Below are 13,132 nucleotides of genomic sequence, written 5' to 3'. Positions count from 1 at the left end.
TGCTGGGGCCTGGGTGGGGACTGAGGGCAAAAGAACTGTGAACAGACATCCAGTGTGGCTCTGACCCAGCCCTGCCAGTGACAAAGGGGACATTCAGGAAATGATATGTCTGTTGGGAAATGACTCTGGATCCCTGCCACCCAAGCACACAGCAGAGAGCAGCTTACTACGCACATCCCGCCCTGGGAACAGAGCCCAGCTCCCAGTGCCCAGAAAGAGATCTTCACGGTCCATTTGCATTTCTTCCTGGTAGGGCCAAATGAAGAAATGCTCTCAAAAACCTATAACTACGATGCATTTGCCATATTCATGTCATATTTCATGTCCTCATGCAGTGTATATATAGGAAGTTGTATGTATAGGGACTATGAAGGTGGCTCAGTGGTAGAGTGCTTGCCTTGCATGCATGAGACACTGGGTTCTATTCCTCAGCACCACATAAGCCAAAAGAAATGGAAGTGGCAATATGGCTCAAGTGGTAGAGCACTAGCCTTGAGCTGAAGAGCTCAAGGACAGCGCCCAGGCCCAGAGTTCAGGTCCCACGGTGGGGGAAAAAAAAAAGTTGTATGTATAGGTGCTGGTGCTGAGGCTTCAACTCAGGGCCTGAGCTCTGTCCCTTAACTTCACTCAAGTCTAGCACTCTCTGCCACTTGAGCTACAGTTCTACTTCTGGCTTTTTTGCTGGTTCACTGGAGACTTTTCTGCCCAGGCTGGCTTCAAACTACCATCCTTAGAGCTCAGCTTCCTGAGTGGCTAGCATTATAGGCATGAGCCATAGGTTTGTGACTGTAGTTAGAATTTTAATGTGTGAGCAATGTTTCTTCTTGCTGCTATATTCTAACTTACAACTGTAACAATGTTTTCTGCTTTTGGTAAACATGGGGCAACAGATTCCCTTCTAAAATAACCCACCTATGCAGTGCGTGAGGTACAGTAGCTTGTACATAAAACTTCACAGTAATGTTATTAATGTTACTTTAAAGGTATAATCAACTTAGTATTCATCAACAAGCATGCTCTGCACATGCTCACAGATGTATGGGTTATAAACTTAGAGATGAACTTAAACAACTGGATTCTAACTCAATAAGATTGATCAAGCAGGGAAAGCAAAAGATGACAAATTAAATAAAACACGATTTTAAGTATCCCAAATTGGGGATGCACAAGTGAATTTCATGTCCTTGTCAGAACTAGAAATTCTATTTTTTTCCTATTTGGTTCCATTTTGTTCTATTCTATTCTATTCCATTCACTTCTATTTCTTTCCTTCCTTTTCTTTTCTTTCTTTTTTTTTGGCCAGGTGAATTTTGCTAGATAATTTCTAACTTTGCACTGCTCTGATTTGAGGCTTGGGAAAATGTATGGTGTTGGTAAAGGTAGCAGAGTACAGGGAGAGGGGGAGGGGAAAGGGGAAGAGAAGGAGAAAGATATTCAGGGCATGGTTCCAGCCAGCAATGACTCGCAGTCCGAATCTCCTCTGTCACAGCCAGCACTATCCGGGCCCCAGGGAAACCATTCTGCACATCTGACATGATCCTCAAATCTTCAGACCCGCATGTCCTCATCCCCACGCTTTGTGAGAGATGCTGCCACTGGCCCAGGGCTACCTAGAGGTAGGAGAATTGACAATGGTTTCAGTGTGTTCACCCATCCTTCTCCTGCAGTAACTCTCCGCTTTCTCTGAGTTACTGCAAGGCAGCGATCTTGCTGCACAGGCTGAGGAAATCTTTCCCAGCAGCTTCTGCAACCATCGTACCAGGCTTTGGAGAAGCATATGGACGTATTCAATCATTCCTACAGCTCTCGAGTGCATGCGTGGATGGACAGGGAGACCAGGTGCTCTGCGAGAATCTGATGACATTTTGCAAGGTTGAATGTGAGATTCAAAGATCATCTCAGAGCCAGATGAAACTCCAGCATGAGATCTAACTACTTAAGTGCTCCACTCTCACAAGATCAGCTTGATTGCTTTATTTTCATACTTTGTAACATTGAAGTGTTTGCAGCAGTGGTCTGCGAGGGATTCTATTTGTAAAGGCGGGAATGGCCTGCTGGAGGAACGATGAACAGCCCAACCTCAGACTCCTCCCAAATGGTGTGTTATGCTCCCCTCCTCCCACTTTCTGTCACTCATGCTGGGGGTGGGGGGGTTGTTTCCTCACTTTTCAACCAATATGCTAGCCAGGTGGTGTCTCCAAGAGCTCCCTCAAAATCTTCCCAGCTCCCTTACATTTCTAGGATGCTCCAGCACCAATGTAGATTGAAATTCTTAGCCAGCCCCTTCTATCCTGTCTCTCCATCTGACCCTGGTACAATGTCAAAAGCTGGTCAGAAAGAAAGAGACAGGAAGTTGGGTACCTGTAGCTCATGCCTGTAATCCTACTACTCAGGAGGCTGAGATCTGAGGATCATGGTTCAAAGCCAGCAGGAAAGTCCATGAGTCTCTTATCTCCAATTAACCACCCAAAACTGGAAGAGTGCATGGCTCAAAGTGGTTGAGTATTCTCCTTGAGCAAGAGAGCTCAGGGTAGTGTCCAGGCCCTGAGTTCAAGCCCCACAACCAACAAAAAAGAAAAGAAAGGAAGAGAAGGAAGGAAGGAAGGAAGGAAGGAAGGAAGGAAGGAAGGAAGGAAGGAAGGAAGGAAGGGGGGGCAACATTCTCATAGGCTAGTTGAGCGTGGGTGGTAAAGTGCACTCTCCTGGCTATGTGTACTTAACTTCTCTCTGGAAAGGGAGATAAGAATTGGACTGACTTCACTGCATTGTTCATGTTTATGAAATGTTGATAAGACAGAAGAAATTCGTTCTTTTGGAGGTCCCATGATAAGAGCAATTGTCACCATCAATCATACACCACCTTGGTCAGGGGGCCGAGAAAGCCAGGTAGATGCCTGCACTTGTTATGTACTTCAGTGGTAACAAGTGGCTCAGAGAGATGACGTGAGCCGGAAAGGCCGCACAGCAGAGAGCTGAGTCAGCTCTGCAGCCAGGAGGGGCTGGGCTCCTTGTCTGGAGACTGAATCTTCTTTTATCTCAGCAGCCATGAAAAAACACCAGTGGTTCTAACTAGGAACTCTGACAGGGGCTGGGGAAATAATACACACAAAACAAGGTTTGCTCAAGTTCACATCCTGTTCCGTAATCTTGGGCAATGATGATGCAACTTTGTTGGGTTTCAACTCTCCTGTCTGAGAACCCAGCCTTGTGGCATGTGTATCTTAGGTTGTGTGTGGAGGTGACAAGGCCGATGGCGTGGAGCACTCAGCCAGACTCATGGTCTGGGCAAGAATCTGACACCATCATTGCTCAGAATGCTATTATCAGGCTGAGCCACAGGCCACCGGATTTCTTCTCTCTCTCTCTCTCTCTTTCTCTCTCTCTCTTTTTATCTTTCTCTCTCTCTCTTTCTTCCTTCCTTCCTTTCATTCTTTCCTTTCTTTTGTTTTTGTCAGTCCTGGAGCTTGAATTAGATAAAAGTTTCACAGAGTTTCCTGCCCGGGCTGGCTTCAAACCAGGATCTCAGACCTCAAGGCTAGTGCTCTACCACCTGAGTCACAATTCTACTTTTGGCTTTTCTTTTTTACTTTGTAGGTTAATGGAAATTAAGAGTCTCATGGATCTTGTCTAGGCTGGCTGTGAATCGCAGTCCTCAGACTTGAGTAGGTAGGAGCTACTGGCGCTGGATTCATTTTGGCTTTTTGATGGTTTGTTGGAGTCTCATAGACTTTCTACCTGATATGGCTTTAAGCCATGATCCTTCGTTCTCAGCCTCCTGAGTAGCAGGGATCACAGGCATGAGCCACAGAGTCAGCACTAGGCTGACTCTGAATGTCATACATCAAAATGCAACTAATATTCCATCCCATATGTTACCACACTAAGGAACAGTAGCCCCTCCTGTGGCTGGCACAACAGGACATACCATCCTCATTTGGCAGAGGGAGAAACTGAGGCCCAGAGGGAGAAGCTGACTCAGCTGTCTGGGCCCTGCGCTACGCTGGAATTCACCTGCCAGCCTCTCACCCCTCTCCTTTTCCCGTTACCGTAGTGCTTGTCATTGTGGGTGGGACTGGCACGGCTGGAAGTGACCCACTGTGGACAGAGCACACACAGGGCCCTGGCTTTCCCCTGGAGCTGGCCCAGTGGGGACATCCACTCCACCTCCTTCCTGACACTCATTGTGAAACAGGAGTCCGCGAACGCTGCCAGTATAGGGAGAGTGGCCTTCTGTACCAAAGAGCCTGCCAGCTATGGCTACCGGAAATGAAGTGGCCCAGCTCCAGGGTCCTTCACTGTCCTGGTCAGAGATCGGGCTAGGTGGTGGTGTGAGTGCCACCGCTTTGACACAGCCCCTCTTGCTCTTGAGCTCCAGCACCTGCCTGCCATCTCTCTCATGCCCCTGTGGCTGCCAAACCCATCTGCAGGGGCTTCTCTGAGCTCTGGTGGAGGAGAAGACCACCAATCTGTGCCCAAAGCTCAGCCAAAGGCTACCTGAACAGCTCTGCTCCAAGTCCCCTGGCAGCCTGACTCAAGTAGAGAGTTCAGCTCCTGTTCTTCCATGCATCCCTGAGGCTTATCCTGCTCTCTGGCTTGTGCCGCCATCTTGCCCCACAACCTAGAGTGAGCACCTTGCATTCCCAGAATGCAGCAGTCCAGGCCCCACCCTTCCAACAGCATCCTCCAGACTTAGAGCTGTGAGCATGCACTGTTAGCAAGGTTGGTACCCCAGCATCCCCTACTGCTTGACATGCCCAATGGACGGGCATCGGGAACATGAAGATGAGAGGCACATGGGCAATCTTTGACGATGCCTTGAGAAGCTTTCTACAGAACAAATAGACTTGGATGTGAATTTCCCATTGACACAAAAAGGGAAGCAACAGAAACAGCTGGATATCTTTTGGGGTACCCACTACGGCATAGTAATCTCAGGAAATGTTTCAGGAAATGGGTGGGTTATCTCCATAACTGATGACTAAAGAAATAAAAAAGAATATCCTTATTCCCCATTCTCAAGTTTTAACTTGTTTACCCTTTCCATTCCTGGGAAATCATTTTCCAGCCTTAGGAAACAGAGCCATGTTTGCTGGGGCCTCTGGGGAGGTGGGATGTCAACATACCATCATTGGGGTTTGTGGTTCCATGGGCTGGGGTGAAGCTGGGAACTGGTTTATCAAGCCTGTGGGAGCTGTCACTTCTGATCTGAGTCTAAGGTGCTGACCGATGTTGTCTGCAGTCTTGGGATTGAGTTACAGCTTGGCCTTGTCTTCCCCTAGGGCTACAGGGCTCTCTGGGCCTTGGCAGGGTGGCTGCAGAGCTCATGGCCTAGGGTGGGAATCCTAGTGTCCCTCACTACTTGACACAGAGAACAGGCCTGAATTGCTGAAAACTCAGCGCAGGTTTTGCAAGCTAACATCCAAGAGTCAAGCACCCTCCCCACAGGGACCACACACCTCGGTCTTGGGTGTGAACACAACTGTGGTGATTTGTGTTCTTCTATAGGAGAAAGCAGAAAAGTTCTGATTCACTCTGTGATCCCAGGAAGGAGCAGATTGAAGGAACACAGAGATATGAACCAAACCAGGATCAGGAGATCTGGGTGCCTGAGACACAGCTATCAAATTGCACATAAACTACATTGTTTCAGTTTAGATACATCACAAATATTGCACTATTGTCTGAAATTAAAATTTACCTGGGTGTTCTGTGTTTTATTTTCCTATCCTGACAACCCAGTCCCACAGACTTGTGCTCTTGTACTTCTTCTTTGGCAGGTGCCACGGTGACTTTGCTCAAGAATCTCACGGGCTAGGGTTGGTGTGTGGTGAATACCTGTAATCCCAGCTACTTAGGAGACAGCATAAGATGTTAGGATATCGCTCAAGGCCAGCCTAAGGCAAGCTAGTAAGAGAACCCATCTGAAAGCAAAAGGAGTGGTGGTGTGGCTCTATGGTATAGCACAGGCCTTGCCATGGGCCAGCTGTCTTCCTCCCAATGAATGGATAAAGTGTGGTCTATTTTGTGTATGGATTCCGCTTGACATGAGCACAGCCATCTTGAACTATGACTTCCATGACTGTCCTTCCATGAGTGACCCTTCAGTTTTCCCTGCAGTGTTTCCCAGCAAACTATCAACAGTACCATTACAATGGTGTGTGGATCCTGTGAGGGGAGTGCTTGACAGCTTGGGTGAAGTCACTTTTTCCCTAATGCCCTTCCTTCTGATCCAGAGGGACCAGTTGGGCTGGTACCGGTACCATACTTCTGTCAATAAGTCTACAGACAATTGCACGCTGTGTGGTGTTGGCTCTGTCTGCCTCTTTCTTGGTTCATATTTTATGGCAGCTTCTAATATACTGGGGCTCAGTTGTTTGACTACAATGAACTATTATTCAGCCATAAAAAATGAAGTATTGATACATGAAAAACATGGGTGATCTTAGACATATCATACTGGGAAGTGACTACAAAATGGGGTGAGATGTTAGGAAACAAGACAGGAAGGTGGGTGGTCCCACAGCTACACAGCTTGTGAGTGTGGTAGATGTCATTAATATGAATTTCACAGTAGGTACAATAATAAAGAACTGCTGGGTTTTCTTATTTGGAGACAGAGTCTATGCACACTCCATCAAGGGAAGATATGGTCATTAGGGTGGGTCATACCCAGTATGACTGGTGTCCTTATAAAAACAAAGTGGGCGTCGGTGGCTCAGGCCTGCCTTCCTAACTACTCAGGAGGCAAAGATCTGAGGATCACGGTTCAATGCCATCTCAGCCAGGAAAGTCTGTGAGTCTCTTATCTCCAATTAACTGCCAGAAAACTGAAATTGGTAGTAGAGCACTCACCTTGAGTAAAGGAGCTCCTGGACAGTGCCCAAGCCCTTGAGGTTGAAACGCCACGACCAACAAAACCACCACCACAATAACAAAAACCAAAGTGATTGGAGACACCATCAGAAGGACACTGAAAGAGAGAGCTGGGTATGGCTCAGTGGTGGAATGATGGCTAGGCATGTGTGATGTCCTGGGTTCTAATCTCACCACGGTTATGGGATGCAGGAGGGTTTTGGAGGGAATATTGCCCCACCATATTTGCCCTGGCTTGAACTGAATACCCTCCACTCATCTTCCCTCCGCCATACCCTACCAGAAACTGCCTGCAAGCTTTACAAAGAAGCAGGGGACCCCACACACGTCGTTCCTTTGCCTCAGTTTTAAGTATTTATTTAAAACCCAGAAAGGGAAAAAAGAAAGGGAACCCACTGGGTTTGAACACAGTGACATAGGGACAGAAACAAACGAGCACATGGAAGAATCCAGAATGAGGGAGGCTGAGGGAAGACTGGCAGCTGAAGGGACACTGCCGAGATGAGCTTAAGCTGCTAGGACAAACATGCCCTTTCCTGGAGAGCGCTCAGATTGGGGTGGCAGGTGGGGTACAGAGGTGGTAGGAAGGGCAGGCCAGGGCGAAGCATTAAATAGTGAAAATAATATCCAATTCCCAAAGAGACACAACCTTAGAAATACACAGAGACTTTCACAGACACTTTCCCCTTCTAGAAAAATAAGTCCATAGTTAAAAAATAACTTCAAAAATCCAAACTCAGGTTTCCTTTGTTCCATGACACGTGACAATTCTGATCACACTGATTGTCACTGGCAGGCAGAACATGATGGGCCATGACATGGGTTGAAGGCAAGAAGGTAGACAGCGTTTGCAGGGGTGGAGTTCCCGAGGCAGGACCTGGCCTGATGTGGTTCAGTATTTACATTCTGCCTCCAAGGCTGGCTCTGACCTCTTGCTGCTTTTGGAACTCGATTCTTCAACTTCAAGGCTTCTCTTCTATGTAGGTCACGAGGCCTTCCAGGACAAGCCCAGCACTCCGAAACCACTTGACCAAAGATGAAGACTAAATGCTCCATCAAAGGAGAGTCATGTTAAAGTCCATAAGGTAACAGGAGAGTGCTCGACTTCTGACTTCCTGTTTCAGATAGACTTTTTGTTTTGTTGTGCATTCTGCTTACTTTTTCTTCTTTTCATCCCCTCTCCCCCCGCTTTGCTTAGTGGATGGGCCATGCTAGGCAAATGAGAACTTCCCCAATCTTGGTCATTTGGAGGAGGAAGAAAGATGTAGATGAATGCCCACTATCAAAGTCTCTGGCAAAAATAGTAGCACCTTCAGAATCTTAAATAGAGTTTTTCTTCTTTTTGTTTTTCCTTAAAAACACAATTACATATACTACACAAGATGATTGTGAGCACCAGCGAATTCACAGTGGGAGGTAACTTGGCCTGGGTACCCCAGCCCCATCTTGCGTCCTCCCTTACCACCTACCTCTCCCCTCCCCCTCACTGCTCTTCTCTTCTGTATCTCTCTCCCAGGTGAAAAAAAATAGTAACACATCTGTTTGTTTAAATAACATATCTTACTATATATATATATATACTTCTTTTCTCTCTCTCTCTTTTTTTCCATGTCTCCTTTTCTAATATTGCACATCAAAAGCTCCCTGGCAGGGACCAGCTGACAAGTTACCACCTTCCCTCAAGCCAGCTCCAGCATGGGGCTCTTTGGGGAGGGAGCCGGGAGGGCGGGGACGGCTTTGGAGCTGGGAGATAGGTGGAGGGGCACAGATGGGCTGCAGCTCAACTTGTTCTGGCTGGTTCTTTGGGGGGGCTACATGAGGATCAGTTGTTCCCAAGCCCAGCCCAGGGCCTGCTGCTCCCCACCCATTCCTACTGAGAAGATTGCAGCTGGAACCTCCCCAGAAGGCAGAGGGGCCCTGCTCTTGCCTCTTATTCTCTTTCCTTCCCCAGAAGGCCTAGAGGCACCCAGACGTCAGAGGTCAGAGGAAGCACGCAGGTCCAACTTCGAGGCGATACTGCTTCCCGGATGAGGCGGGAGGGAGGTTGTCCACGCTGACAATGGGTAACTGCTGGGGGTCCTGGGTCCTGAAGGTGAAGTGTGTCTGGTGCCAGCGGCCATCGTGAACCTGCAGGTCGAAGAAAGAGTGTGCATGCTCTCCTCAGGTTCTGTGGATGCTTTGCCATTATCTCTACGTCACTCCCCACCCCCCAGCCAGGTTTTAATGATGCTGCATTCCACAGCAGCAATGACACCTGAAGATGGTGTCCATGTTATTATTCACCAGCTTAGAAGGGTCCAGAACAACTTTCTGAGAAAACCAATTCTAATGAGATCATTACATGAGGGTAAAAATTACATACACCATGCTAATGTAGAGCTAGAATATTTTAAAAAGATAATAAAAGGATCATTCCTTTTAGGCAATATCACCCCTCTGGGAAGGTTTTTGCTAGAAAAATGGGGATATGACTCCCTCAGATCTGTATGCTTGGGTTGGCTTCCAATGAAGATGCCATCTCAGCCTCCCAAGTAGCTATGGTGACAGGCAGGAGCCACAGGCACCTGGCAGACTTCTTCCCTTCCCTCCCTTCTTTCCTTCCTTCTCCCTCTTCCTTCCTTCCTTTCTTCTTTCTCTCTCTTATTTACTTTTACTGTTATGATTATAAAAGTAATGTCAAGAGGGGTTACTGCTTGAGTACATACTGGATGAGTATATTTCTTTTTTGACCATGTCCCCCTTCCTTCTGTTAGCTAGAATTTTACATACAGAAGGCAAAGCTTCCCAAGTGAGGGGCCAATCCATCCAGGGCTCTAACAGTTACCTTGCAGCCATCCACAGACACTTCCGGCCTGAACTGACCCCCGGCTTCAAAGATCTGCCCATTCCAGGCCCGAAAGCGCACGGCCTGCTTGGCCAGGGAGTGCCCTGGGCCCTCCTGCCACACCGTTAGGTTAAGGCAGTGGATGGTGATGTGTTGGGTCACCTCGGAGCTCAGCAAGTGCAGAAAATTCATTTGGACCCGGCTGACAGCAAACTCCACCTATGGGAAGACACAGGTGGAGGGGGCGGGGGGGGGGGGTGGAGGGGGGATACCTAAATGTTTGCTCACTGGGAAGACAGGGAATGAGTCTGTGTGGGCAGCACTCACAGCCTTGTCATTAAGAAGCAGCTGTTGAGCCCCAGAACCAGAGCTTCAGTACTGTGGCCCGTTCCATTCCCCAACGTGGCTGGCACTGGGGCTGAGCAGGGTCTAGAGACCACATCAGGAAAAGGCTCCTGCCCAAGCTAAGAGGAAACCAGGATGCGCTCTCAGCCATTCTGAGTCCCTGAGGGCTATGGGGTGGGCAGGAGCTTCTAGAAGCAAACAGTGGGACAGGCTGTTGGGAGATAATGGAGCCTGTAGGAGCCTCCCTCCCCGGTGGGAGGAAGGTAGGTCTTTGGGGGACTTGGGAGAGAACTGGGCTGGGCATGGGCCCATCCGCCGTGATATGGGGGAAGGGGGGGAGGGGTGGATACCTTAGAGGCTGTGATGGGCTTTAGACAGGTCTGTCCACCGTGTGTGAAATTGCAGGAGACTTCGATGGTGTCGGAGGAGCAGCCAAGATTAGGGTCTACCCAGTAGGTACCTGCATGGCAAACGTGTGCATCTGGGAGGTGCCCAAACTCCGCTCTGTAGATAGGCCTGTATCTGTGACCCGCTGAGCCCACTCGGGCCTGAAGCTGGGAGTGGCATGGACATCAAGCCCGTGAGGGATGTGAGTTAATGGATTAAGGAAAAAGGGGACCTCTCCTCTCTGCTCCCCATAGTTTTCTAATGGCCCCTGGGGTGGGTTCAGTGGCATGTGCTGGGTGAATGACTGACGGCCCATGTGTCTGTCTTCCTAGGGACACAAACTTGGCCAAAGAGCACTGAAAAATCTCAGACTCGATCCGTCCCCACTCCCGCTGGAATTCGCCCACCCGACTTGTCATCCACCCCCAGGGAAGGATGTCCCTCCTCAGTCCCCTACAGATACTTTACCATCCACCATCTTCTGCTCACAGTCCATGAGGTCCCGGCAGACCCGGGCTGGGTTCTCCTTGGTACCCAGGGGCGTCTTAATGCTCTGGATGAGGTTGCTGAGGTAGTGTAAGGTTTTGAAGATCTGCCCTCCCTGGTCCAGCACCAGATGGTCAGAATAGCTGTACTCCTGTTGTAGGAGAGCTGTGGCCGTTAGCCCTTTTGGTCCTATTGAAGGCCAATACCCCAGACTCTTGCTTCCCCAAGTCTTTCCCACCTGGGAGAAACCTATGAGCCCCTAGGCTCATAGCTGGGAAGACTGAGTCCCTCTGGGTAGAAAGCTGAAGAGCCTTTGGGAGTCTCTGACCCGCTGGGGTTGGCATGTGATGACCCAGCACCAGAACTCTATCTAAGCCAGCACTAAGTAAACCATGCTGGAGGTGGTTGGGACCTGGGCACAAGTACATGTGGTCAGAGGTCTTCAACCACCCACGAGGCTGCTTAGGCCCACACAAAGGGAGCTAGGCAATGTCCTCTGAAAGGCCTGGCCAGGATTCCTCCACCAGCCTCAGCGTTCTCTTCTCTGGTGTGGCCTACCCTGATATGAGACCACCATGAGGGCCATGGATGAGAGAGAAGAAGGCAGAGGCCCTTGGTAGGCATTCTTGATGTGTGTGAGAAATCATCTCTGCTGAGTTCTATTACCAGACCGTCCACCGAGCCTCTGCCATGGAAGGAAACACTCTCCCCCTCACTCCACCCCCCTCCCCCCAACTGGTCTCCCTCCCCTCTGGCTCTGTCGACTGCCTTTTCTTCTGCACTGTCAGGGAACAAATAGGGCCCAGGTGGGACATCTAGCTGGGGATAGGAAGCGCCCCATGGCAGGAAAGCTGCAAGATTGCAAAGGGGGCTTTGACAGGGGCTGGATTACAGTACACAAGGCCCCTCTCTGCCTGGAGCCTTGGAGCAGAGCTGACAGGCCCAGACCTCCTTGTGAGTTGGTTGTGAAGAGCAGCTGCAGGCCCTGGGGCCAGGTGACCATCTCTCCCTGACTCAGGCCAGCCAGAGCCCAAGATCTAAGAGGACCGGGGGAATCACAAGACCTGGGACGACTTTGGATTTGTTGCTGCTGCCCATTTGTTCTGAGTCCCAGAAATAACCCCCATCAGAGCTGTCTGATGGCATCGACCTCCTGTGTCCATTAGGGTCCATTTCTCCCAGGAAAGAATACCATGTGGGCAGAGCTCCTGGCGGTACCTCTGGTCTGAGTGCTCCATCCATGTCCATCCACGTCTGGAAAGCTGCCCCAAGGTCATCTCGTTGCTGCACAGGGAAAACAAAAAGATGAGCTGGGTGCAGGTGGGTGGCTCACGCCTATAATCCTAGCCACCCAGGAGGCTGCAATCTGAGAGTCATGGTTTGAAGCCAGCCTGGGCAGGAAAGTTTGTGAGACTCTTATCTCCAGAAAACCAGAAGTTGGGCTATGGCTCAACATGGTAGAGCACTAGCCTTGTGCAAAGAAAGCTTAGGGACAGTGCCCAGGCCCTGAGTTCCAGGGTCAAGATTGACTGAAAGCAAGCAAGCAAGCAAGTAAAGAAAGAAAGAAAGAAAGAAAGAAAGAAAGAAAGAAAGAAAGAAAGAAAGAAAGAAAGAAAGAAAGAAAGAAAGAAAGAAAGAAAGAAAGAAAGAAAAGGAAGGAAGGAAGGAAGGAAGGAAGGAAGGAAGGAAGGAAGGAAGGAAGGAAGGAAGGAAGGAAGGGAGAAAAGAAAAGAGCTAGATGCATAACTTGGCCCCTCAGGTTTTCCCAGACCTAGAAAATATGAACTTTAGCTCAAGCCCCCAGTCTTCCACTCATTCTTCTATGGCAGGATCTTGGCCAAGACACAATCCCTGAGTAGAACTCGTTTCTCCTCTTACAAAGCTACAGCTGATCCTGCCACTTTCTTCCTCTTAGTGCTTCAGGGGCTCCCTGGTACTCCCAGAATTAAGTCCCAATTTCTCAACATGGTTACCAGACCTCGTCTGAGGCCCGAGCCCCTCCTGCCCTTATTTGTGCTCTAGCCCTGAGCTTACTATCCAGGCTTACGCTAACTTCTTAAGCATAGCACTCAGGGACAGAGCATGTAACAGCCATCGGACCCTTAGAAGGCTGTTCCATTGCCTGGAAAATTCTTCCTCCCTCTGAGGAATGACCTCCTTGACCAGAGCTCTTCTCCTGGAGGTGACAATGCCCCCAGAGGATATTTACCAATACTT

General features: G+C 49.2%; 1 protein-coding gene across 1 annotated transcript in view; it reads right to left on the bottom strand.

Moving 5' to 3' along the window:
* Positions 1 to 8,225: 8,225 nt before the first annotated feature.
* Col27a1 (collagen type XXVII alpha 1 chain) overlaps positions 8,226 to 13,132 on the bottom strand; it is a 131,611-nt gene continuing 126,704 nt past the window's right edge. The window contains exons 60-64 of the mRNA XM_042678649.1: positions 12,134 to 12,199; positions 10,898 to 11,066; positions 10,393 to 10,502; positions 9,698 to 9,916; positions 8,226 to 9,000 (exon numbers count right to left, since the gene is read on the bottom strand). Of these exons, the coding sequence (XP_042534583.1) occupies positions 8,854 to 9,000; positions 9,698 to 9,916; positions 10,393 to 10,502; positions 10,898 to 11,066; positions 12,134 to 12,199 (711 nt within the window). The 3' untranslated portion in view covers positions 8,226 to 8,853. The remainder of the gene's footprint in view (positions 9,001 to 9,697; positions 9,917 to 10,392; positions 10,503 to 10,897; positions 11,067 to 12,133; positions 12,200 to 13,132) is intronic.

The sequence above is a fragment of the Dipodomys spectabilis genome, unplaced genomic scaffold, assembly GCF_019054845.1.
Source record: "Dipodomys spectabilis isolate Male_0828 unplaced genomic scaffold, ASM1905484v1 ptg000046l, whole genome shotgun sequence".
NCBI lineage: Eukaryota > Metazoa > Chordata > Mammalia > Rodentia > Heteromyidae > Dipodomys > Dipodomys spectabilis.
Note: the sequence above shows the minus strand (reverse complement) of the source record. Positions and strands in the feature narration are given on the sequence as shown.